At 45.2% G+C, this 25,924-nt stretch overlaps 2 protein-coding genes and 1 pseudogene across 2 annotated transcripts; 2 read left to right on the top strand and 1 right to left on the bottom strand.

Annotated features, from left to right (window-relative positions):
* Positions 1 to 835: 835 nt before the first annotated feature.
* LOC118363859 (activin receptor type-1-like) lies at positions 836 to 11,654 on the bottom strand. Its single transcript, XM_035745134.2, has 11 exons — positions 11,505 to 11,654; positions 6,962 to 7,003; positions 6,333 to 6,403; positions 5,984 to 6,238; positions 5,651 to 5,862; positions 5,463 to 5,562; positions 4,031 to 4,177; positions 2,418 to 2,693; positions 2,045 to 2,242; positions 1,770 to 1,900; positions 836 to 1,554 (listed from the first exon to the last, which is right to left on the bottom strand). Exons 3-11 carry the CDS (start codon positions 6,388 to 6,390, stop codon positions 1,423 to 1,425), a joined length of 1,509 nt encoding a protein of 502 aa, XP_035601027.1. The 5' UTR covers positions 6,391 to 6,403; positions 6,962 to 7,003; positions 11,505 to 11,654; the 3' UTR covers positions 836 to 1,422.
* A 253-nt stretch (positions 11,655 to 11,907) lies between these two features.
* On the top strand, positions 11,908 to 15,015 carry LOC118363192 (uncharacterized; annotated as a pseudogene).
* A 5,361-nt stretch (positions 15,016 to 20,376) lies between these two features.
* otomp (otolith matrix protein) lies at positions 20,377 to 25,293 on the top strand. The gene is made up of 10 exons (XM_052486987.1): positions 20,377 to 20,658; positions 20,850 to 20,986; positions 21,197 to 21,299; positions 21,409 to 21,487; positions 22,670 to 22,776; positions 22,886 to 23,060; positions 23,295 to 23,362; positions 23,525 to 23,709; positions 23,899 to 24,058; positions 24,138 to 25,293. The coding sequence occupies exons 1-10, from the start codon at positions 20,580 to 20,582 to the stop codon at positions 24,146 to 24,148; spliced, it is 1,104 nt and encodes a 367-aa protein (XP_052342947.1). The 5' UTR covers positions 20,377 to 20,579; the 3' UTR covers positions 24,149 to 25,293.
* The last annotated feature ends 631 nt before the right edge of the window (positions 25,294 to 25,924 follow it).

The raw sequence follows: 25,924 nt of genomic DNA, 5'->3' as shown, positions 1-25,924 counted from the left end.
AATGAGACCCTTTTTGTGTGTCATTTAGCAGACACTTATCCAGAGCGACTTACAGTAGTGAGTGCATACAATTTCATACCTTTTCTACTTCCCCATAGTCAGATGAACTCGTGGATACTAGCACATGCTGGCAGATACAACTGACTTCATACAGGACGCAGAGACATACAAATGGTATCCAGTTCATCTAACTCTGAGGAAAGAGATGAAGGGCTTCATTGCTAAAATACGGAAGTATACCTTTAAGTACCTGTGATTATTTTTGACAATTTTAATTGAAAACAAACTAAAATAGTTTCTTAGCAAGAGTAATTTCTAAAGGCAAAAAACTTTACTAGCACTGTCTGGGAGTGGACAACTAAAAATGTTATTGGCAGAGAGGTTTGGAACTCTTTCTTATTGGTCTATTAACTAATTTACCACATGGTGATGTCACCATGGAAGGCCGAAACTTCCTCCCACCAAAACAGTCCAAAATTCCAAACAGCTACTACACTAAAAGGGCATTATCATCATGTTCACAGTATTATTCCAACCTCATACTGTGAAAAGATATAGAACACAGTAAAAATCAGGTTTAAAAAAAAACACTCTCTCTGACGTAAAGAGGGGGCCCACTAAAAATGTTTTGTCGCGAGGTGGGGGGCCCCACAACCAAATCTGGCATAGGGCCTCAAAGGCTAGAGCCGGCCCTGCACTCTGGGTAGGCAGAGTTTATAGCTTTTGAAACCAGTCAATTGGCCCCAAGGTGAAAACTCTGCCAACATGGTGCGGGTGTGAGCTAAATCAAGAGCACTGGGTGGAATTGTACAAAGCATACAACAGTGAATCAGTATGTGGTTCCTATATTTATAACTGTAATGCATTCACAGCTCACAATTCAAAGCATGTGGAGGCATGTCTCCTGACTTCCTTTGTAATTACACAATGTCTTACTAGCCAAAAAAAACCTCATCATAGTCCCACCCTACACATAAAGCACATTACATAAATATTTTACTATAGAGTTCACAACCACAGCGTTCATTTGATCCTATTGGCTCTGTTCCTGTGTAACTGAACTCAAGATTGTGTGTGTGTTCGTTCATGTGTGTACCTACATTGGAATACACATCTGATTGTCTGAGTAGAGCAACATAATGATTGGCTGAACATTGAAACGACAAATGGGCAGAAGTGCGTGTGTGTAGAGGGTCTGAGCCCCGGCCTTGACCCCTGCAGCGTGCACAGGCCTTTAAAGCAGGGTAAGGCTACGGTAACACCATCTCACACTGAGTGACCAGCAAGTTCAGTTCAGCATTCAGCCAATAAGGAAAACAACATTCATGTTCAGTAGCAGCAGCTGTGTCCATCTGATCTGGCATCTCTACTTCCCTGCCTTCTTTCTATCTCTCCTCTGGCAGTCGTCCTCCTTTCCTCTCCTCACGACTTCTTTCCTTTCTCCAGGGAGCTATGGATCTTGTTCAGGGTCTTTTTGATGCGCAGGGCTGTGAGGCGAGCCGAGGGGTTCTGGTACCAACACTCCTTCATCAGTTTCACCAGGGCAGACAGGGTCTTGAGAGAGAGAGAGAGGGTGGGAGAGAGAGGGAGATGGGAACAGAGAAAGAGGAGAGGGGAAGAGATGGAGAGGGTCATTGTAAGTTGATACACGAGAAGACAGGGTTTGAAACACAGAAACCTGAGAACGGATTACCTTAATGTAGTGTTACCGTTAAGGTCATGTATCAGTGTGTGTGGTCATTTAACGGTCATGTAGTGGTCATACTCACAGGGTCGGAAAACCAGCGGTTGGGGATGAACGGTCGTTGTTGTTCCAGACACACTACCTTCCTCATGTCCTCAAAGCTGGGGTCGTTAGGCACCTGTTCATAGAACGGAGGCTTGTACTCCTCCACAATACCTGATCACAGGGGTAAGAGGACATCTAGTGTTAGGGTCAAGGGATGCATGGGCTAGGTGAAGGAAAGGGGACGAGGAGAGGAAGCCACTTGACGCCAGAGGTTCCTGAACTATTTAAGGTAATAAAAACATTATTAGTCATCACCGTTGCTGTAGGTTCTACTAGCGATCTCCCACAGCACCAGACCGAAGGCCCAGATGTCCACTCTCTTATAGGCATCAAAACAGTCTGTCTGGATGGACTCATCCAACACCTCAGGAGCCATGTAGCGCTTGGTGCCCACCTTGGGGTTGTTTCCTACATCCAGCTGGTTGTCTGACTGGGAGTGGGTTACTGCCAGGCCTGTAGGGAATAGGGAGAGAGGAGAGAAACTGGTCAATACTGGCACAAAATGGCTACTCTGTGTGACTGAGTGCCCTGTTCTATCAATCTCTGACTTTTCTTTCACACTGGATTTAAGTACCGAAGCTAATTAGTATCATGTAAAGACAGACACTCAGACACACACACTACTGACCCAGATCAGCTATGCAACAGCGTAGCTCCTTGGTCACCAGTATATTCTTGCTCTTCAGGTCTCGGTGAGCGATGGCCGGCTTCCCCTCGGTGCCGAAGATCTCCGTGTGCAGGTGCACCAAACCGCACGCCACCGACGTCGCCATCGCTAGGCCCTCCCCAGTCTCCACGGGAACCCTCTGGAGGTAGTCGTAGAGCGAGCCGTTGTCATGGTAATGTGTGATAAGCCAGAGCTGGGTGCTGGAGTTCCGAGACGTCATATCTGACGCCATGAAGCCTGGAAGGAAACGGAGAGGTCAAATATCTTAACGAATATATATTATTTTAATATTACCATCAGGGTGCTGCTAAGTACGGCGGGAGATTTTTTGAACACCTGTAATGGTCTTACAGGGCATTTGGAAAGTATTCAGAACCCTTGACCTTTTCCTCATTTTGTTACGTTACAGCCCGATTCTAAATTGGATTAAACTACCCCCCCCCCCACAATCTGCCCACAACAACCTGTTTTCGCTTTGTCATTATGGGGTAAGACATTTGTGTAAATGTATGTGGAAATGGGAGAATCTTCCAGAAGGTCAACCACCTTTGCAGCACTTCACCAATCAGGCCTTTTATGGTAGAGTGGCCAGATGGAAGCCACTCCTCAGTAAAAGACACATGACAGCCCACTTGGAGTTTCCCAAAAGGCACCTAAAGACTCTCAGACCATGAGAAACAAGATGCTCTGGTCTGATGAAACCAAGATTGAACTCTTTGGCCTGAATGCCAAGCGTCACGTCTGAAGCATGGTGGTGGCAGCATCATGCTGTGGGGATGTTTTTTAGTTGCGGAGACTAGTCAGGCTTGAGGGAAAGATGAATGGAGCAAAGTACATAGATCCTTGATGAAAACCTGCTCAGGACCTTAGACTGGGAGGTGAAGGTTCACCTTTCAACCGGACAACGACCCTAAGCACACAGCCAAGACAACACAGGAGTGGCTTCGGAACAAGTCTCTGAATGTCTTTGAGTGGCCCAGCCAGAGCCCGGACTTGAACCTGATCTAACATCTCTGGAGAGACCTGAAAATAGCTGTGCAGCGACACTCCTCATCCAACCTAACAGAGCTTGAGAGGATCTGCAGAGAAGAATGTGAGAAACTCCCTAAATACAGGTGTGCCAAGCTTGTAGCATCATACCCAAGAAGACTCGAGGCTGTAATCGCTGCCAAAGGTGCACCAACAAAATACTGAGTAAAGGGCCTGAAAACTTATGTAAACGTGATATTTCATGTTTTTTTGTTGTGCAAACGTTTCAACAAACCCGTTTTTGCTTCGTCCTTATGAGGTATTGTGTGTAGATTGAGGGGGGAAAACGATTTAATCAATTTTAGAATTAGGCTGTAAAGTAACAATGTTGAAAAGGTCAAGGGGTCTGAATACTTTCCGAAGGCACTGTATATGATAACACCACCACTCTTACATTATTTGAGGAGAACCTTGACCATTATTAAATATTATTTGAATATTACCATTTCATATCATAACATTGTTCAAAATGTTGTTGTGTGCTTGTGTCCAATATAGCGTGTGGGAGCTGGATGTGGGTGAGAGAGAGATGGACTCCTACTCACCCAGTATGTTCTCGTGTCTCAGTAGCACTGTGTTGTAGATCTCAGTCTCTCTGAACCACGACCTCTCGTCTCGGGAGGAGAAGATTTTCACAGCCACGTTCTCCCCCTGCCACTGACCCCTCCAGACCTCTCCATAACGCCCCTTACCTAAAGACATGGGGAGAGAGACCTCATTTGTTACAACACCCCTGTTTACATTTCTATTATATGTGTTTGTCTGTTATATGTGTTGTGATTCTATGTACCTACACACTCCATCAGGCTGATCTAACTGTTGCCTTTCTACGTACCTACACACGCCATCAGGCTGATCTAACTGTTGCCTTTCTACGTCCAGCCTGACTAACACTCCTTCAGGCTGAACTAACTGTTGCCTTTCTACGTACACACTCCTCAGGCACTAACGCCATCAGGCTGAACTAATTGTTGCGTTTCTACACACCTACACACGCCATCAGGCTGATCTAATTGTTGCGTTTCTACACACCTACACACTCCATCAGGCTGAACTAATTGTTGCGTTTCTACACACCTACACACTCCTTCAGGCTGATCTAATTGTTGCGTTTCTACACACCTACACACGCCATCAGGCTGAACTAATTGTTGCGTTTCTACGTACCTACACACTCCATCAGGCTGAACTAATTGTTGCGTTTCTACGTACCTACACACTCCATCAGGCTGAACTAATTGTTGCGTTTCTACGTACCTACACACTCCATCAGGCTGAACTAATTGTTGCGTTTCTACGTACCTACACACTCCATCAGGCTGAACTAATTGTTGCGTTTCTACGTACCTACACACTCCATCAGGCTGATCTAACTGTTGCCTTTCTACGTACCTACACACTCCAGCAGGCTGATCTAACTGTTGCCTTTCTACGTACCTACACACTCCTTCAGGCTGAACTAATTGTTGCCTTTCTACGTACCTACACACGCCATCAGGCTGAACTAATTGTTGCGTTTCTACACACCTACACACGCCATCAGGCTGATCTAATTGTTGCGTTTCTACACACCTACACACTCCATCAGGCTGAACTAATTGTTGCGTTTCTACACACCTACACACTCCTTCAGGCTGATCTAATTGTTGCGTTTCTACACACCTACACACGCCATCAGGCTGAACTAATTGTTGCGTTTCTACGTACCTACACACTCCATCAGGCTGAACTAATTGTTGCGTTTCTACACACCTACACACTCCATCAGGCTGATCTAATTGTTGCGTTTCTACACACCTACACACGCCTTCAGGCTGAACTAATTGTTGCGTTTCTACGTACCTACACACTCCATCAGGCTGAACTAATTGTTGCGTTTCTACGTACCTACACACTCCATCAGGCTGAACTAATTGTTGCGTTTCTACGTACCTACACACTCCATCAGGCTGAACTAATTGTTGCGTTTCTACGTACCTACACACGCCATCAGGCTGATCTGTCTGGCCACAGTTCTCTGGACCAGGAAGGGCAGGCCTGAACCACTGCCTGACGTACAGGAGTGGTCCAACAGCTCCTAGAGACAGAAGTGGGAGAGACAGAGGTCATCAGGGTTCTCTCTATAAAATACACGCAAACAAACTCATCAAGTCTTTTCTTCTTACAGCCAGAGTGCTGTCCCGAATATTAGAGGTGATGAGTCCGTCAATCAAATCCTGTTCTGGGTCAAACTCCTGTAGTCGCTGTAGCCTGCCGTGGTGCAGCCTCCTGCAGCCCAACACAGATAGGACTGACAGGAGGGTTAGGATCACTACGGGACCCAATACAAACAGGGCCAGAGTCTCCACACGATACCTCACAGGCTCTTCTTCTGGAGCTGGAGGGAGAGAAAGGCAGAAGAGAGAGAGAAAATGTTACATCACTATAACTGGACCCAGCATGCCATGAAACAAGCCAAAGTCTTTGCTTTTCTTAAAGTAAAGGGGTGCAGTCCCCACCTGTAGTGAGGAGGGGCAGTAGTGAGCTGGCGGTAGTATTGCGGTTGCACATGAAGCTGGAGCAGCAGAGCAGGGCATGGCTGAGGGAGGAGGCCGTAGAACAGATCAAACGGGTCTTCTCTGATCCCTGCAGGCAGCCCCGTGTTACTACGGCCCCATGGCTACTGACCGCCACCGACGAGTAGCACTGAGAGCCCTCGCACTGGGGGGAGTTGAGGCAGCCGCTGCCCTCACACACGCACAGCAACTGGCCATCTAATAGAGAGAGAGAAGAAGGGGAGAGAGTTAACACACATGCAAAACAAATGGCCATATGAGAGAGAGAGCGGTAGATATACTTCATGTCTACCTTCGGCCAATGTCTGCAGGGTCTGTAGCAGCAGGAACAGAAAGACACAACGACCCATTTGGTTCACTGCACTGTAGGGGAGAGGGAGACGGTCAGCTCTCAGAACAGGGCTGGTCACAGTCATTTTATTTCCTCTCTTTAAGGGACACAATGTCTTTTGTCTCAATTGATCGATCCTCTGCAGCGTGTGTGAGTGAATTAAACTGGGCTGCAACTCGCAATGTTGACAGGGAAAAATACACAGCCACACTATGTTGTTGTCTTAGGTCTCTTTTGGTAGTGTTGTGGTGTCTCTCTTGTCATGATGTGCGTTTGGTCCTATATTTTTATTCCCAGCCCCTGTCCCCGCAGGAGGCCTTTTGTCTTTTGGTAGGCCATCATTGTAAATAAGAATGTGTCCTTAATGGACTTGCCTAGTTAAATAAAGGTAAAATAAAACATTTAAAAAATGTACAAATAGCAGAATGTAAAGGGCAGAATGTAAGACCAACATCAGAGCATGGATTGGGTCAATTTAATTGCTATTTAGAGAGGAATTGAAATTGCTACTCACTCTCTGAATAGAGTGAATTGCATTGGAAATGACCCAAACCCTGGTCAGATATGGGCTTACTAATAGCAGATCTTACTTGTAGCGGTCCAGTTGGGATGCCAGTCTGGCCTCTACAAATCTCCGGAAGGGACAAGAGAGAAGCGCAAACAGTAGCAGGATTCAGTTAGACACATTCTCATATCAGGTAGCCATCATACATGCATTACTGCTTAGTTTCTCAACTGCACAATGTACAGTCGTGGCCAAAAGTTTTGAGAATTACACAAATATTACATTTTCAGTTGCATATACTCCAGCATGTTATGAAGAGTGATCAGATGAATTGCAATTAATTGCAAAGTCCCTTTTTGCCATGCAAATGAACTGAATCCCCCAAAACATTTCCACTGCATTTCCGCCCTGCCACAAAAGGACCAGCTGACATCATATCAGTGATTCTCTCGTTAACACAGGTGTCAGTGTTGATGAGGACAAGGTTGAGGATCACTCTGTCATGCTGATTGAGTTCTAATAACAGACTGGAAGCTTCAAAAGGACGGTGGTGCTTGGAATCATTGTTCTTCCTCTGTCATCCATGGTTACTTGCAAGGAAACACGTGCCGTCATCATTGCTTTGCACAAAAAGGGCTTCACAGGCAAAAAGATATTGCTGCCCGTAAGATTGCACCTAAATCAACCATTTATCGGATTATCAAGAACTTCAAGGAGAGCAGTTCAATTGTTGTGAAGAAGGCTTCAGGGCACCCAAGAAAATCCAGCAAGCGCCAGGACCGTCTCCTAAAGTTTATTCAGCTGCGGGATCGTGGCACCACCAGTACAGATCTTGCTCAGGAATGGGAACAGGCAGGTGTGAGTGCATCTGCACGTACAGTGAGGCGAAGACTTTTGGAGGATGGTCTGGTGTCAAAAAGGGCTACTTCTCTCCAGGAAAACCATCAGGGACAGACTGATATTCTGCAAAGGGTACAGGGATTGGACTGCTGAAGACTGATGAATCCCCTTTCCGATTGTTTGGGGCATTCAGGGAAAAAAGCTTGTCCGGAGAAGACAAGGTGAGCGCTAGCATCAGTCCTGTGTCATGCCAACAGTAAAGCATCCTGAGACCATTCATGTGTGGGGTTAAATAAAAAAATGGTACTTAATACATCCTCCGAGAGCAACTTCCCCCAGCCATCCAGGAACAGTTTGATGACGAACAATGCATTTTCCAGCACGATGGAGCACCCTTACCATTAGGCAAAAGTGATAACTAAGTGGCTCGGGGAACAAAACATTAATATTTTTGGTCCATGGCCAGGAAACTCCCCAGACCTTAATAGCATTGAGAACTTGTGGTCAATCCTCAAGAGGCGGATGGACAAACAAAACCCCACAAATTCTGACAAACTCCAAGCATTGATTATGCAAGAATGGGCTGCCATCAGTCAGGATGTGGCCCAGAAGTTAATTGACAGCATGCCAGGGCGGATTGCAGAGGTCTTGAAAAAGAAGGGTCAACACTGCAAATATTGACTCTTTGCATCATCTTCATGTAATTGTCAATAAAAGCCTTTGACACTTATGAAATGCTTGTAATTATACTTCAGTATTCCATAGTAACATCTGACAAAAAATATCTAAAGACACTGAAGCAGCAACCTTTGTGGAAATTAATATTTGTGTCATTCTCTAAACTTTTGGCCGTGACTGTACAACACATTAATGATGTGATGTACATCAGTCTAGGAAGTACAAAACCAACACTGTAGTAAAGTTACTGGTTTGACTCTTTCAGTCAACCGTAAAACACATATAGCTAGTTAGACATTAACGTTAGCAACCCAGTGAAAATGTTCTAGATAGCTAGTTGGCTAGACATGATTTGTGTCATGCCCTGGAAGGTTTAGCGAAAGCTAACTGGCTAGCAATCAGTCTCCACACGTCTGTTCTCCTCGGCCATCTAGCTAACTACTGTTCGCTAACTCAGGCAGACAACTTGGCTAGCCAACTGGCTATACCATGGCATTGTTGAATACTTCTTTCTGATTGGCTTGAAGGGCATTCTAGTGCGTGCATTATGTAAGGGATAATCAACGAGTTCAATGGAAAATAATGAACGGTGAAGGTGTGTTCCACAACGCGCTAGAGGAGTGAACTGACCTTCCACAGAGTTGCATTATTTTTTAGAGAATGTATAGAGCCCCGAGTTCATTATCTCTTTCATACCATGGCTATAATTTAACACATTTGCTGCTATAAATGTGTTCGACATTCCAGTAGCTAGCTAGTTTACTAGATAGCTACAGTAGTTGACTTGGTAACCAGACTTGCTAGTTTAGCTAACCAAACCATTAGTCCTGGCTTGCTATTTTGAAAATCTAATTCAGCAATGCCAATAATGTTTTCAATTAAACGTTTGCTTTCAAAAGCAGCTCGAACATCCAAGAATGAACTAAAAGCCATCGAATTCTACCATGCTGCTTTACTGTGCGTTATTTAAAGCAATAAGGTCTGAGGGGTTGTGGTATATGTCCAATATACCACGGCTAAGGGCTGTTCTAACGCACGACAACGCAGAGTGCCTGGATACAGCCCTTAGCCGCTGTATATTGAGTATATACAACAAAACCCCAAGGTGTCTTATTGCTATTATAAACTGGTTAACTCAATTAGAGCAGTAAAAATAATTTGTCATACCCGTGGTATACGGTCTGATATACCACGGCTGTCATCCAATCAGTGTTCAGGGCTCAAACCACCCAGTTTATACAGGGCATTATAACCTGGGTGGTTTGAGCCCTGAATGCTGATTGGCTGACAGTCTGACATACCATGACTATGTACCACGGGTATGACAAAATATTTATTTTTACTGCTCTAATTACGTTGTTAACCAGTTTATAATAGCACGAAGGCGGAGGTTTATGGCCAATATCCCACGGCTAAGAACAGCCCTTAGCAGTGGTACATTGGCCATATACCACACACCCTCAAGCCGTATTGCTAAATTTTACCATGGCATTGTTGAATACTCTTGAAGCTCATTCTAGAGCGTGCATTATTTCAACTGGATGTTTAACACATTCCTTGCGGCAAACGTGTTCAATTATAACCATGGGATGAAAGGGATAATCAACTCAATGAGTTCTCTGGAAAATAATTCAACTCCATGGAAGGTTAGTTCCACTTCGTTCATTATTGAAATTGAGCCCAGGTGCATCCTGTTTCCATTGATCATTCTTCTTCGAGATGCTTCTACAACTTAATTGGAGTTCACCTGTGTTAAATTAAACTGATTGGACAGGAGTTGGAAAGGCACACCAGTCTATATAAGGTCCCACAGTTGACAGAGCAAAAACCAAGCCATGAGATAGAAGGAATTGTCTGTAGAGGTCCGAGACAAGATTGTGTCAAGACACAGATCTGGGGAAGGGTACCAAAACATTTCTGCAGCATTGAAGGTCCCAAGAACACAGTGGCCGCCATCATTCTTAAATGGAAGAAGTTTGGAACCACCAATACTCTTCATAGAGCTGGCCATACTGAGCAATCGGGATAGAAGGGCCTTGGTCAGGGAGGTGACAAAGAACCCGATGGTCACTCTACCATCTCTGCAGCACTTCACCAATCAGGCCTTTATGGTAGAGATGGAAGCCACTCCTCAGTAAAAAGGCACATGACAGCCCGCTTGGAGTTTGCCAAAAGGCACCTAATGGGAAACAAGATTCTCTTGTCTGATGAAACCTAAATGTAACTCGGTGGCCTGAATGCCAAGCGTCACAGCTGAAGGAAATCTGGCACCATCCCTACGGTGAAGCTTGGTGGTGGCAGCATCATTCTGTGGGGATGTTTTTCAGCAGATTGAGGGAAAGCTAAACATGGCAAAGTACAGAGATACTTAATGAAAACCTGCTCCGAACCTCAGACTGGGGAAAAGGTTCACCTTCCAACAGGGCAACAACCATAAGTACACAGCCAAGACAACGCAGGAGTGGCTTCGGGACAAGTCTCTGAATATCCTTGAGCGGCCAAGCCAGAGCCTGGACTTGAACCCAATGTAACATCTCTGGAGAGACCTGAAAATAGCTGTGAGGCGACGCTCCCCATCCAACCTGACAGAGCTTGAGAGGATCAGCAGAGAAGAATGTGAGAAACTTCCGAAATACAGGTGTGCCAAGCTTGTAGCGTCATACCTAAGACTCGAGGCTGTAATCACTGCCAAAGGTGCTTCTACAAAGTACTGAGTAAAGGGTCTGAATACTTATGTAAAAGTGATAGTTCAGTATGTATTATCTATACATTTGCAAAAATCTAAAATCCAGTTTTTCCTTTGGCTTCGTCATTATTGAGTATTGTGTGTAGATTGAGGGGGAGGTACAATTTTATCCATTTTGAATGAGGTTGTAACGTAAAAAAATGTGGGAAAAGTATACTTTCTGAATGCACTGTATTATTGTATCAACTTCTAGTTAGCCAACGTTTACTTACGGGTTTATTAGTTTGCAATTCACTAAAAGCTATTGTAAGTTTTAGCTACGCTAACATTGAACCAGTTTACTTGTTCTAGCTCAGCTTCGTTAGCATGCCCTTAGCTGGCTAGTAGCAGATAGCTCCCCAAAAGCTTGCGAAATGGTGCTTACCTGGGCTTAATTAACTGATTTATGTAGTGCTACTCCAAATTAGCGTGCTAGTTAATTCAGTTGCTTTTACTTGTAAAAAGGCTGAACGAATCGACCACCACCCACAGGCTTCTTGTTGGGTCGCGCAGTTCTAGCGCAACAACATGACGTCACAACGTTCCCATTATAATGCATTGTGGGTACCCCAGTCCGCCAAACCATTTTGGGGTTCTCCAAAATATACAATGAGTCTGTCTGATGTAGCACAAGTCTACATGAGGCAGACAGCCAGGTAGCTAGACAGGTGAAGGCAGGTTCACTTAGGTGATCTTTTTTTTCTTTTCATTGCCTTTAACTCATTCTTTCTCAGCTTTCGTGGTCCCTTGACCTCGTCCTTCCCCTTCTGTGTTTACATAAGGCAGATATGAAACACTCTGGATCAGTGGAGAAGCAGTATGGCGTAACCTTCCCTTTTGCCTGGAATGCTTAGATCCAGCCTACATGGATGAGATCTGACAATGGTCAATCACACCTATCATATACTCTGGGATGAAGTTCCCCCTAGGTACAGATCTAGGATCAGCGTCCCCTCCCCGATCATAATCATTAGTTGGAATAATGCAAAACTCACCCAAGAACACCCTACTCCCATATCACAAGTCTAGGGTTGTTAACCTCTGTCCAACGGCTAAACTCCAAACCTGACCTCCCCTCATCGCCTACTACTGCAATGCACTACCCTCCCTTCCCAAAATATGCACCCATTCACTCCCTGTCTGCTCTACACTACAGCTGCAGCAATTGTTCTAGAAGTGCTCTGATAGATTCTGATTATATTACAAATGTGTGTTTTTTTACCACATAGTTCTGTACCTATTCACAAACAAATGGTACTGAGACATGAGATCACTGCATTTGCAGACTTCTCACAGTCTCCTGCAACATCGATTGAACTGAACTGCTACGTGTTGAGTCTTATCTGATCAAATGTTTTTTTTTTTACCGGAACGTCCTTATGGCTTTAGTAATTTTCCACTGAGTATGACGTGTCTCTTGTACACATACTGCTTAACTGAGCTGTGTGTATATAAGTCTGAGCCTCATAAAGTGCATCATATATGAAGAGGTATCGTTTCAGAAGGAGGGGTGCTGTCGGTCTGCTTGTGTTGCTGTTCTGTCTGTCTGGGACATGGACTCAGGAGGAGAGTGGAGGGGTCAGAGAGGGTGACATCACTCAAAAGGGTCACAGTGCAGGGAGAGAGGGCCAAATGACTTGCGCTTCAGAGACAACCAACGAGCAGATGACCACCTGCCATATGGACTGAGATGGAGCTGAGAGACATAGTGCACAACCTGGGAACCACTGGTGGAGCAGAGCGAGAAGCTGAGGAACATGGAGGTCAGAGCGACAGCCAGTGAGGCAAAGGAGCAGAGAAACAGTGACCGATCTTAGGGTGGAGCTGATGCTCACCAAGAATAAAGTGGAGAAAGAGAATGCAGGTCATTTAAGCTTATTATTTATTGCTTTATACAGTCAGGAGTCAACTGAAGTTACATTTGATTGTCACTGAGAGTGGAAATAATGAACATTTAACATTCTGGCTGGACATTTATTTTAGTTTAGATTGTAAGGCACTTATGTACTTAGGCCTTATTATGCCAAGAGGCACATAAGGCCTCAACAATGTCCCACCATATTTCCTGTCCTGGGATTTTTCAGACCCCTCTTTCCACAAGCAAAGTCAACATGAACTGTTTCATATTTCTATCATTCTAGACCTGACAGCTGGATTGAGTGGCAGTAAGATATCACCCATTGGGGACAGAGAGACAGCCAGTGAGGCTGAGAATGCAGGTAATAAGTGAGAGTGATTTACTGGTTGTTTAAAAAGGGACAGTTCACCTAAATGACAGAAATACTTGAATATGTACTTGTAATAATTCTATGGAATATGTGGTGTCTTGCAGGTATGTTTACATAATGTATATTATAAGTGCTGCTTTACTTAACCTTACTGTTCATAGGAAGTGCATTATACATAAGAGTAGTCATGACTTTTTAATGATTGTTCAGCCCTGGAGACCAGACTGAGTGCTAGTGAGAGCCAGGTGGAGGAGCTGAAGAGGGCAACTGCAGGTAAAACAGATGATTGCCTTGATAGGATTACTATTGCAACAACACATCATCAGTAGGGTAAAACTAACCTGTCTCACGACGGTCTAAACCCAGCTCACGTTCCCTATTAGTGGGTGAACAATCCAACGCTTGGTGAATTCTGCTTCACAATGATAGGAAGAGCCGACATCGAAGGATCTCAAACATACACACGTCTAGCAAAACATTAGCCTGTCACTCTGAGAGCCACAGTTGCGTCTTCGATCTTAGGGTGACGTCACAGTTCAGTTTAAACTCTACAACACACACACACAATTGAAAATGTAACAGTTGATTCGCCTGCTCCGTTCAGGTCTGAATCTATCCAAACGCCATAAAGCTTCTCCACTCTCGCCCAGTTTGGCTGTATTCAGCTCCCCCCTACTCCCAGATAGTTCACATCTGCCACAGTAGAAGAGTTCGGTCATGTGGTGACATCACTCTCCCTGAGATCTCACTCAAAGCTCCAACCATTATTATTATGCTGTTTCACTCTGCAACACTGATTCATACATAGATGCTTATTAACGTTTAATCTTTTGCCGGAGGGTGTAATGCAGCTGTATGTTATCTTTCCTGTGTTCGCAGACAGGCCAAAGGTGGCCTTCTCTGCTGGTTTGACTGATTCAGGAACTGTTGGACCCTTTGTTGCTGAAACCAGACTGGTATACACTAAAATCTTCGCAAGGTCTTCAACCCAGCTACAGGTAGTCTACTTTCACTGATCTCTGGCCTGATTTCAAGCCAACACGGTCCCTTTTTGAACGCCCCTTGAAAATGTGATATGTATTTGTCGCTCTTTAGTCATGCGCGGTCATCCTTCCAAACCCTCCTTCATAGGCCTGGGCATCTGAGGCCAGTCGCTCTTATGGCCGTTAGGCTAGGAGGTTAAGTAGCCTGGTACTTACTGTAGCTACAAAGTTATAACTTTTCTTGTGTAGCTAACGGGCGTCAATGGCATTCTGTTGATTTGTGTGATTTTGTTTTTTGTTGCATGCCAAAAGAGAACATGAGAAACAGAAAGTGTTGATTCCTCTTTACTCTCCCCTGATACAGGTGTCTTCACAGCACCAGTGAGAGGACTCTACTACATTAGCTCCACTGCAATGAGTATCCAGACATCGTTTTACTTTTATGCATGCATGTATAAGAATGGACAGAAAATCATGTATAGTCAGGGATATAATGCTGGCGGTTATGAGACACTGTCTAATGGAGTCCGTCTAGAGCTGGAGGAGGGAGACGTGGTGTACATGCACATCCCTGCAAGCAACCGGCTCTATGACAACTCAAATAATCACATCTTCAGTGGCTTCCTGCTCTTCACTGTGTGACAACATAAGGAATGCTGTAATGGTCTCTAGTGAAGTGTATGTCAGAGCCTTTTGGAGTCCAAATGGCTCCCGTATTAATAAATGCATCAATGAAAGCAGAATGTTGTATTGTTTATGTTTTGCAGTCTGTATGACATCCTGATTTAATGTGTTAATGAGTTAAATATGACAGTAGCGCAGTGTTTCTGGTTTGGGATGGATGATTAGGTTACATTATAGAGTCATGACATAGGTACATTTGGAACTTGTTGTGGACAGACTATCATTAGCACCAAGTAAAACACAAACTCGAAGTCTGAACAGAGAACTCTTCATTTACGCTGTACCTCAATACCATACTCCTTATAGTTTTATTTTAACCTTTTAATTAGACCTGTGACCTGTTTTATTTTCATCTGGGGGGGGGGAAGAGACAAGTGCAACTCTGCCCCCTGATAGTTTCCAATGAAATCACCCATATAACTAAATTGGTTACCGGCAATGTTACTATCCATCTGGTAGTGTTGGTATCTGGCTGACTGCTTATCAGTATGGATCCAAGGACATACAGTAGGGAGCTCTAGAGAGAAATAGTTTTTACTTCTTGGTAGTGGCCTAGAGTTAGATGAACTACTGTGCCCTCCGGTATCTGGACAGACGTCAAGACTTTTTGTTGCTTTATTATAAAGCAATTTCATTGGATAAATAATCAAAGTCCAATAAAGCTAGGTCTTTGGACACAGATGCCTTGATCAGCTTTCATCACACCGCTTTTCAATATATATTTTTTACTTCAGTCTCCTCTTCAGCAATTTAATGCATGCATGCTCGATCGGTACAATAACTTGGGCAGACAACTTTGCAACCTTTCTCCCTAATTAACGCCTACGCTATAATAACACAGAATATGACATTTAGCAGATGTTTTTATCCAAAGCAACTTACAGTAGTGCATGGATACATTGTCTTATGGGTGGCCCCAGCGGGAACCAACCCACAATCGTGACATTGTAAGGGCCTTGCTCTACCAGCTGAGACACAGAGGACCAACATGAGAAATAAAAGGTGACATTCTGTACTTTGGCCTAATTTAAATAAGTTGGGAGGGCACTGTAGATCTCATCCCTGAACACTGCTCTGTGTTTGGCTCTTTGTCCATGCCCCTTCAGGTCCTATCATCTTAGCATTATCCCCATTATCTGGAGCAGTGTTTTCAACCTGAAATCTGATGACCTTGGCGACTGGCAGACAATGACAACAAGCATTCTCGTAGCCTCATTGATCAAAATGACCTGCTTTAAGGAAACACCTTCTCAATTGTCTTCTATTTTATCAGTCTTTGGTTTTATTATTGTCTAGACTTCACCTTTGAGAACACGTGCAGCTTGTGTCTCATGTGGTTCACTACGATGTGTGTGTATAAGGAAGGGAACTGAGCTCTGTAGAATATCATATCTGAAATAGCATTGTATCAGAATGAGGGGTGCTGTAGCTCTGCTTGTGTTGCTGTTCTGTCTGTCTGGGACATGGACTCAGGAGGAGAGTGGAGGGTGTTCCGTCTGTCTGGGACATGGACTCAGGAGGAGAGTGGAGGGTGTTCTGTCTGTCTGGGGAATGGACTCAGGAGGAGAGTGGAGGATGTTCTGTCTGTCTGGGGCATGGACTCAGGAGGAGAGTGGAGTTCTGGTGAATTCTGGAGGGTGTTCTGGGACATGGACTCAGGAGGAGAGTGGAGGGTGTTCTGTCTGTCTGGGACATGGACTCAGGAGGAGAGTGGAGGGTGTTCTGTCTGTCTGGGGAATGGACTCAGGAGGAGGTGGAGGATTCTGTCTGTCTGGGGCATGGACTCAGGAGGAGAGTGGAGGGTGTTCTGTCTGTCTGGGACATGGACTCAGGAGGAGGAGATGGATGGAGTGGGGTGTTCTGTCTGTCTGGGACATGAACTCAGGAGGAGAGTGGAGGGTGTTCTGTCTGTCTGGGGAATGGACTCAGGAGGAGAGTGGAGGATGTTCTGTCTGTCTGGGGCATGGACTCAGGAGGAGAGTGGAGGGTGTTCTGTCTGTCTGGGGAATGGACTCAGGAGGAGAGTGGAGGGTGTTCTGTCTGTCTGGGACATGGACTCAGGAGGAGAGTGGAGGGTGTTCTGTATGTCTGGGACATGGACTCAGGAGGAGAGTGGAGGGTGTTCTGTCTGTCTGGGACATGGACTCAGGAGGAGAGTGGAGGGTATTCTGTCTGTCTGGGGCATGGACTCAGGAGGAGAGTGGAGGGTGTTCTGTCTGTCTGGGACATGGACTCAGGAGGAGAATGGAGGGTGTTCTGTCTGTCTGAGACATGAACTCAGGAGGAGAGTGGAGGGTGTTCTGTCTGTCCGGGGAATGGACTCAGGAGGAGAGTGGAGGGTGTTCTGTTTGTCCGGGGAATGGACTCAGGAGGAGAGTGGAGGGTGTTCTGTCTGTCTGGGACATGGACTCAGGAGGAGAGTGGAGGGTGTTCTGTCTGTCTGGGACATGGACTCAGGACGAGAGTGGAGGGTGTTCTGTCTGTCTGGGGCATGGACTCAGGAGGAGAGTGGAGGGTGTTCTGTATGTCTGGGACATGGACTCAGGAGGAGAGTGGAGGGTGTTCTGTCTGTCTGGGACATGGACTCAGGAGGAGAGTGGAGGGTATTCTGTCTGTCTGGGGCATGGACTCAGGAGGAGAGTGGAGGGTGTTCTGTCTGTCTGGGACATGGACTCAGGAGGAGAGTGGAGGGTGTTCTGTCTGTCTGGGACATGGACTCAGGAGGAGAAATGAGACATGAACTCAGGAGGAGAGTGGAGGGTGTTCTGTCTGTCCGGGGAATGGACTCAGGAGGAGAGTGGAGGGTGTTCTGTCTGTCCGGGGAATGGACTCAGGAGGAGAGTGGAGGGTGTTCTGTCTGTCTGGGGAATGGACTCAGGAGGAGAGTGGAGGGTGTTCTGTCTGTCTGGGGAATGGACTCAGGAGGAGAGTGGAGGGGGGCAGAGAGAATGACATCACTCAACGGACAGGGGAACAGAATATGGTGAGTGAATTTCAGATAGAGACCCAAAGAGCTGAAGCTACAGGCACGACAGGCAAACGCACGACCACATCACCTGATGTCTGGGCTGAGCTGAGAGTGCTGAGAGACATGGTGGTTGAACAGAGAGTGGAGCTGTGGAATTTGGGAGCCAGATTCCAAGCCAGTGAAAGTGAGAATGCAGGTTGTGCAGAAAAGCTTATTTTTGAATTAGCGGGAGAATCAATATGATTAATAAAGTTGAATTGGATTGACTGCCAGTGAGAGTGAAAATGCAAATATGATCATGTGTATCAGTTCACGTTCTACAGTGGGTTGGTCATGTAATGTGTCTCTCAGTTTTAACTGTGAGGTAAACAGTGTTTCTGCTGATATCATTCTAGCATTGGCAGCAAGACTGAATGCCAGTGAGATGAACGTGGAGGAGCTAAATACCAAGAATACTGGCAATGTATTTTATTTAATGTGACAGAACATGCCTTTATAGAAAGCAATGAAATACACGTTGAGTACAAATGTAAAGAAAGATGTTGTATGCAGATTTTAGTTGAAATACAAATCTGTATTTTTTTGGCCACCAGAAATGTAAATAGTGTATATTGTTCCTCATTGTATCATAGAATGAAAATGAAGGGCAAGGAGGAGGAGGTAAAGACAGGTGAAACATTGTCTGAAAACTTCACTTGTTCCCGTGTTGTTCAATTATGGTATTGGAGAATTCCTCTTCACTTTCAAAAAACACCTCATTAGAAACTAAGTAGGTTTAATAAGTAAAGATCTTTTCTAAATGTGAATTTCTGAGTGTTTTCAGTGAATTGTCCTGAATAAGTATACTTTCTCTCCTGTGTTCACAAGACGGACCGAAGGTGGCCTTCTATGCGGCTTTGACTGATTCAGGAGCAGTAGGACCCTTCAGTTCTGAAACCAATCTGATCTACATCAAAGTCTTCACCAATATAGGCAATGCCGTACCGCCAACATACAGGTAGCCTACTTTTACTAAACATACTGCCCAATATCAAACCGACCCCTGGCCTCAACCACTAGGCCCTTTATAGAGGCTTTGACATTAGACTGTTGATCAATATGGACTGCATCCATATCAATTGGGCTATTTTCCTTGTATATGTCCATGTTTGCATTAGGGCTTCTTCCCTCCATTAAGCTCAACTGCAGCTTTGACTGACATTTTCCTCATCTTAGCTCATCCCCACTAGCTATAACCAAAAGATCTTGTGGCCACAATTTAAAAGGTTGTTCCCTTCTTGCCCTGTGCTCCGGGTGCCTTCACAGCACCGGGGAGAGGAGTCTACTACTTCAGCTACACTGCCTCTGATCATCGAAATAACTTATTTTAATTACATTTTTTCGGTCGGATAAACACTCCAAACAGCCTACCCGACCGCTCTGAGGCGTCCGCATGGTCCTAAAGCACACACCGTTGCCTCCTTTTGTATCACATTCCAATGATAAAACTTGGGGGGACAAAATGCCATTTCAGAATGTGCCAGTGAAAGTTGCACCCCTGGATGCAATAGTTAAAGCGGTTTGAGTAGCAAACACATCATTTTATGGTACTGTTGTTTCTACTGGCCTATTCCAAGATGTTAAATCTCTTAAATCAAGGTAGAGCTAGACATCATGTACGTGTGTCTGTGCGTGTATGTGTACCTGCCTGCTTGTGAGCTGAGACCCAGAGAGAGCGGTAGAGGTATCAGATAGCCAATACGTTTTCCTTGACTGGCTACTGTACACCTGAACAATACACAGCCTGTTATGGCGGCTAGGCTACATCTTTAATCTCAGCCCAGGCGGAGCGGGACCCAGGGAGTATCCACTCTCCCTGGCAAAGCCTCCCACCAGACTTACACACAGAGACACTCTGTCTGCATCACTCTTTTAATTAGAGAGATTGCTGGGCTATGCCAGGTGTACTGGAGTGGGTACGCCAAGCTAAGTAGCCAACCTGCCTCCCCTTCCCCCCCTATCCCCATCCTCTACTACTCTCCCTTTCCCCTCCCTCCTCTCTCTCTTTTCCCTCGCCCTCTCCATCAACTCCCATTCCTTCCTCTACCTCTCCTCCATCTCTTCACCTTCTCTTCTCCCTGCCCTCTCTCTCTCTCTCTCTCTCTCTCTCTCTCCGTCAACTCCCCTCCTCTACATCTCTCTATCCTCTCTCTTTCCCTTCCTCTCCCCTCCCCATCTCTTCCCCCCATCTCCTTCCAACTCTCTCTCCCCTCCTCTCACTTTCTAAAGCTAACGGGATAGCTGTCTAACGTTTCTCTTTCAATTATCAGGAGATTATCTACCAGGGGTTAGAATTTTTGGAATGGAGGAGAATAATGAAATGTTTTCTTCTTACCTGACCCCCTCCCCCCTTCCCCCATCCCTCTCTCCGCTTGAGGGTTCCCGAGGACAAGGGTATAAGAGGGGGTCGATGTGAAAGCATTTTTTTCCCATAAAACCTCAGGTTACTGGTTTCTCCACTGTAGCATTCAGTTGGAGTGTCTCGTGTGTGAGAGGAGATTTCGTATTCACAGTGTGAGTTTGAGAGAGAGGAGATTTCTCTGATTTTGTCAGTCGACATGGATCGTCTGGACAGAAGGCTGGCAGTGACTCTTCTGCTCTTCTCATTCATCTCGTTCTCCACTCAGAAAACCTCAAGTAAGTCTGGGAGTCTTTAGGTCAGATGTATTCTGTGTTTTCACCTTGGTTACGGTGAACCTCATCATAATGTGAAAGCTATTGAGAATTTCTGTAGCATTTGCAACAGGTGCATAGGTGCAATGCTTGTACCTGTTTTCCTCCAGTGGGAATACAGTTGAAAACAGTTCAACATTCCTTGTCTTTCCCAGTCTCCTGGTGTGTGGTGTCGGAGGCAGAGGAGCAGAAGTGTCTGGATCTGGCTGGGAGTGCTACAGCCCGGAATATCAGAGGAACGCTGCTGTGTGTCCGTGGCCAGAGTCCCACAGACTGTATGGAGAAGATCAAGGTGTGTGGCAAAACAGCCTTACGGCTTCAGAAATCCTGGTTGGATGATTCCACTGAATTACAAGAGAATAAGCAGGAAATCTGGGAACCCTCCAACCAGGATTTCTGGAAAGTTACCCGAGTTGTGCAACCTTAAAACAACCTGTAGAGAAACGGTAGTTGAATTGTGAATTGCTTCTTTAAATCAGTAATATGACCTATGTCTGTTCAGAATGGTACAGCAGATGCAGCAGCCATGTTTGCTGATGACATCTACACAGCCGGCTGGTGCTTTGGACTAGAACTGGCTGCTGGAGAGTCTTACAACGGACTGGGTGAGTGAGGAGGGGGGGGCACGGGGAGACGGGGGCACGGGGAGACAGGGAGACGGAAACCGTGTGTAAACGTTGAACCTGTCTTACCTTATCCTGTCTGCTCTCTCAGATGGTATCAGCTACTATGTTGTAGCTCTGGCTCGTCGCTCCTCCAGTGACCTGTCCCTGTTGGAGATGCATGAACGCAGGTGAGAACAGATAGACAAATTGATTGATTGTTTGTTCCATTTTTTTAAATGATTTTTTATTAGGATCCGTATTTAGCTGCTGCCAAGGAAGTGGCTGCTCTTCCTGGGGTCCAAACAGGAAACGCAACACAACAAATAAAATACATAGTATACATAACACTACAATACTTAATACAATACTTAATACAATATACAATGCATAGAACAATACTTAATACAACACACAGTGCATTATAAAATACGTAATTCAACACTTAACACAACACTTAATGCAATACAAAATACAATACTTAATACAACACATAATAAATAATACTATATGCCATACATAATACAATACATAATACAAGATGTAATATATAAACATTTCTGTGTCTCTTCACAGTCCCTGTAAGGTGTCTTATGGCAGAGAGTTCCAAGTAATCATGGCTCTATTTAATACTGTGTGTTTCCCAGCCTCTGTTCTGGAGCTGGGGACTGTGAAGAGAGCTTCTAAGCAGAGTTCCTCTGTCTAGTGTATTTTCTTTTTATTGGCCAGTCTGAGATACAACTTTTTCTTTGCCACTCTGCCTAAGGCCAGCATCCCGGAGTCGCCTCTTCTGTTGACGTTGGCGTAAATAAGAATTTGTTCATAACTGACTTGCCTAGTTAAATAAAATAAAAATATATATTTTTAAATATACCATTAAAAATCAGCCGTTTCCAGCTACAATAGTCATTTATAGCATTAACAATGTCTACAGTGATCAATTTGATGTTATTTTAATGGACAAAAAAAAATGTTTTTCTTGCAAAAACAAGGACATTTCTAAGTGATCCCAAACTTTTGAACGGTAGTTTTCTGTAAAATAACATTGTATTTGATCAAACACGATTGCTTCGAAAAGTTTGCTAAGCACCGGTAACAGGCTCATTGGTCGGCTGTTTGAACCATTAAAGGGTGGTTTGCTATTCTTGGATAGTGGAATGACCCTTCCCTTCCTCCAGGCCTGAGGGCACATACTGTCTTCTAAGGCTTAAACGGAAGCTGTGGCAAAGGGGAGTCCAGCTTCAGCAATTTACCATCCAATTTGTTGGTACCAGGTGGCTTGTCCTTATAGACAGAGAAAAAAATGTTGCCTCTTTCACACAACTTTGCGATTTGAATGCTTGACTCATTGATTGATTGATTGGATATTGTAGCTCCTGTCACCCAGGGATCCGTACCACGGTGGGGTGGACTGTTCCTATTGGCTTCCTGGTCAACACCTCACAGATCAGTGTCGATGAACAATGCAACTTTCCTAAAGGTGAGACCTGTGTGTGTGTGTGTGTGTGTCTGACCCTGACTTGGTGTGTGTGGTGTGTATGTGGCCCTGACTCTGTGTGTATTGTTGGTGTCACTGTGTGTCCCTCCAGCGGTGGGGGATTTCTTTGGCTACAGCTGTGTACCAGGAATAAAGGACAGAGAACACGACCCCAGAGGAAGCAACCCTAAGAACCTGTGTGAAGCCTGCATAGGAGACGACAACGAGAGACATATATGTGTTAACAATCACCGAGAGAGACACTATGGAGAGGCTGGGGCACTGAGGTAGGGAGGAGAGGAGCTGTTTCTTCTACTTGAAAGTTTCTCAAACCAATCCATGGGGACCCCTAACCATCCCACATATTTGATATATTCCAACACCAGTCTACAAATTGAACTAGTCAACGAATCACCAAGGCCTTGATTAGTTTGGGTAGAATTGCTGTGGATCCCAGAGGACTGGTTTGAGAAACAGTGTCTTATTTAACTAGCTGTGTTTGACTTGAGTCTTTCTTCCAGGTGTGTGGCTGAGAATTTGGGCGATGTGGCATTTGTCAAACACACCACCATTTTTGACAACATGGATGGTGAGAGTCTGATCTAAATCTAACCAAAGACCAACATTCAGAATGTCTCCTCTCTTAGCAAACTTCAGCATTTCTCGCTTGAGACACTAGGTGTCAGTATTCCATAGTTTCTCTGATCAGCCTCCTCCACATCACTTCACCAATTCTTCTACTCTACCCTAGGCAACAATATGGAATCATGGGCCATGGACCTGGAACTGGAGGACCTGAAGCTGCTGTGCCCGGATGGCAGTGAGGCTGGGCCGTTTGACCATGAGACGTGTCACCTGGCTGTGGTACCAGCTAACGCTGTGGTGGTACGCCTAGAGGACAAGTGTAGAGTCTGGAAATACCTGGAACGCTTACAGGTAGGGTGTGTGTGTGTGTGTGTGTGTGTGTGTGTGTGTGTGTGTGTGTGTGTGTGTGTGTGTGTGTGTGTGGTGTGTGTGTGTGTGTGTGTGTGTGTGTGTGTGTGTGTGTGTGTGTGTGTGTGCTTGCGTATGTATGTGAGCATTTAAAATGTTTGACATCTCACCCCCTCTCTTCTCTCTCTATAGAATGCGTTTGGGAACACCACCATGTTCAGCTCAGTGGGCTACACCCAATCAGATCTCCTGTTTTCTGACTCCACCCACCACCTGCTCAGGGTTGTGGGTAGTTACACTTCCTGGTTGGGTCCCTCATACACCACGGCCCTGCAGGCCTTCGAGTGTGAAAGTAAGAGAGTGGAGAGAGAGTGGAGAGAGAGAGAGACAGTATGGTTTCATTCTCTCATGTCTTGTGTTTCTTCCCACAGGTTTGTGCTGATCCTTCTAGAAAGAAATCAACCAGCATCCTCTCCATCTCTCCCCTCACTATCTCTCCACCTCTTTCTTTCCCTCCCTCCATATCGTATCCTCCCTCCATACCCACCTCCCTTCCTTCCTCCATCCTCCCCTCCCCCCCCTATACCCTCCCTCCCTCCCTCCCTCTGTGTGATGATATGGTAGATATTCGGAGTGTTTCTTTGCTCCCACACAGTTCCAGTAGTCACTTATCCTCCTATAAAAAATATCAATGTCATTAACTCACTGAATCACAATCTCTGTGTGTGTGTGTGTGTGTGTGTGTGTGTGTGTGTGTGTGTGTGTGTGTGTGTGTGTGTGTGTGTGTGTGTGTGTGTGTGTGTGTGTGTGTGTGTGTGCGTGCGTGCGTGCGTGCACCCATGGTTCACTGCGTTCCCACGGTTGGTATAGCAGACCACCATGCTAGTCACTCTACACCTGACAGAGAGGGGATTACAGCTATAAATCGCCACCAGACACTGATCTAAGGTCAGGTTAATGTTTTGGTGGTTAATGTTCCATTTTGGGAAGGTAAGCTGATCCTAGATCTGTGCTAAAATAGGAACTTCTACCCAGAGCAGTAATCCATGACACTCTATACACAGCAATTCAAAACAAATGCCGACTCACACTGCATTAAACCATGTATTCAGAGCGTTTTGATTGACCTTGAAGGTGCTGAAATATTGGTGATAATACGTGTGATAAGATGTTTGAAGCCACTGAAATTATGTTTGTACTGTAAATCACTGCCACCATTGAATGAACAGGAATTACCATTTTTTTCTATCATTTCTTCTGGAGAATGTTCTCTCTATCAAAACAATTCCTTATGACCTCTATATTTTGTTAATGTTGTACCCGTAGAGTAACTCACTCTACGGAGGTATATTGGTGCTGTGACACTACAGTATTTTCTGTCTGTCTTCAGGATATAAATTGTTCTAAAGAGACCTGTGTGTAAATACTCTTCACCTGCTTGTATTTGTAGTTCTGCAACCTCTTTAAATATATTAAAGAAATGATGACAAAATGTTGGCAAAGGCGTCTTTGCTTTGGAAGAAGTGGATTCTAGGCGCCGTTATAGAGGGGTAACACACACACACACACACACACACACACACACACACACACACACACACACACACACACACACACACACACACACACACACACACACACACACCCCCCCCTAAGCCTTTAGCCCACTTACACTGCTGACGGCTCAAATTAGAGCTGATTTGACTTGAAGCTGTGTATGGAGGGATTGAAAGAAAGGAGAGGTTGACAAGGATGGAGGGATGGAGGACGGAGTAGTGACAGGTGATCCATCAGGATCTGTACTGTCATTATTCAATTACCACCCATCCTTTACACTACTGATAACATGCGCACACACACACGCACGCACGCACACAAACACACACACAGACACATGCTCGCGCGCTCACACACTGCGGTAAGTGGTTGGCTGTATCGAAGGGTCAGTTCTGCTTAGTCAAGGGAAGTGTGTACAGTGTTTGTGGATAATGAGTTTGGCACCGTGTTTCCATATGCTTTTAGTGCAGTAGACCCGAAAATCTCTCTCCCTCCTCCTTCCCACTGTTCCCTTTTTCATAACCTCCCTCTCTCTCACTCCACACCCTTCCCTTTATCATACCCCCTCCTCCCTCTCGCCCCCCCACCCTTCCCTTTATCATACCCCCACCTCTCTTCCCCTTCCCTGTTCATTTACCCCTAAGTCACATTCTCTTTCTCT

Source organism: Oncorhynchus keta, chromosome 30 (assembly GCF_023373465.1).
Source record: "Oncorhynchus keta strain PuntledgeMale-10-30-2019 chromosome 30, Oket_V2, whole genome shotgun sequence".
In the NCBI taxonomy this organism is placed as follows: domain Eukaryota; kingdom Metazoa; phylum Chordata; class Actinopteri; order Salmoniformes; family Salmonidae; genus Oncorhynchus; species Oncorhynchus keta.
The sequence above is the reverse complement of the archived record's forward strand: the minus strand, read 5'-3'. Positions and strand labels throughout refer to the sequence as shown.

What these genes read in the sequence shown, in the direction of transcription:
- LOC118363859 (XM_035745134.2), bottom strand. Translation starts at nt 6,390, where the DNA reads ATGGGTCGTTGTGTCTTTCTGTTCCTGCTGCTACAGACCCTGCAGACA. An exon ending in TTCGGGACAGCACTCTGGCT is followed by an intron (nt 5,563 to 5,650) that starts GTAAGAAGAAAA and finishes TTCTGTCTCTAG; the next exon opens with GAGCTGTTGGACCACTCCTG. An exon ending in GAGACACGAGAACATACTGG is followed by an intron (nt 2,694 to 4,030) that starts GTGAGTAGGAGT and finishes GTTTCCTTCCAG; the next exon opens with GCTTCATGGCGTCAGATATG.
- otomp (XM_052486987.1), top strand. Translation starts at nt 20,580, where the DNA reads ATGGATCGTCTGGACAGAAGGCTGGCAGTGACTCTTCTGCTCTTCTCA. An exon ending in AGAGTCTTACAACGGACTGG is followed by an intron (nt 21,300 to 21,408) that starts GTGAGTGAGGAG and finishes CTGCTCTCTCAG; the next exon opens with ATGGTATCAGCTACTATGTT. An exon ending in TTGGAGATGCATGAACGCAG is followed by an intron (nt 21,488 to 22,669) that starts GTGAGAACAGAT and finishes TGGATATTGTAG; the next exon opens with CTCCTGTCACCCAGGGATCC.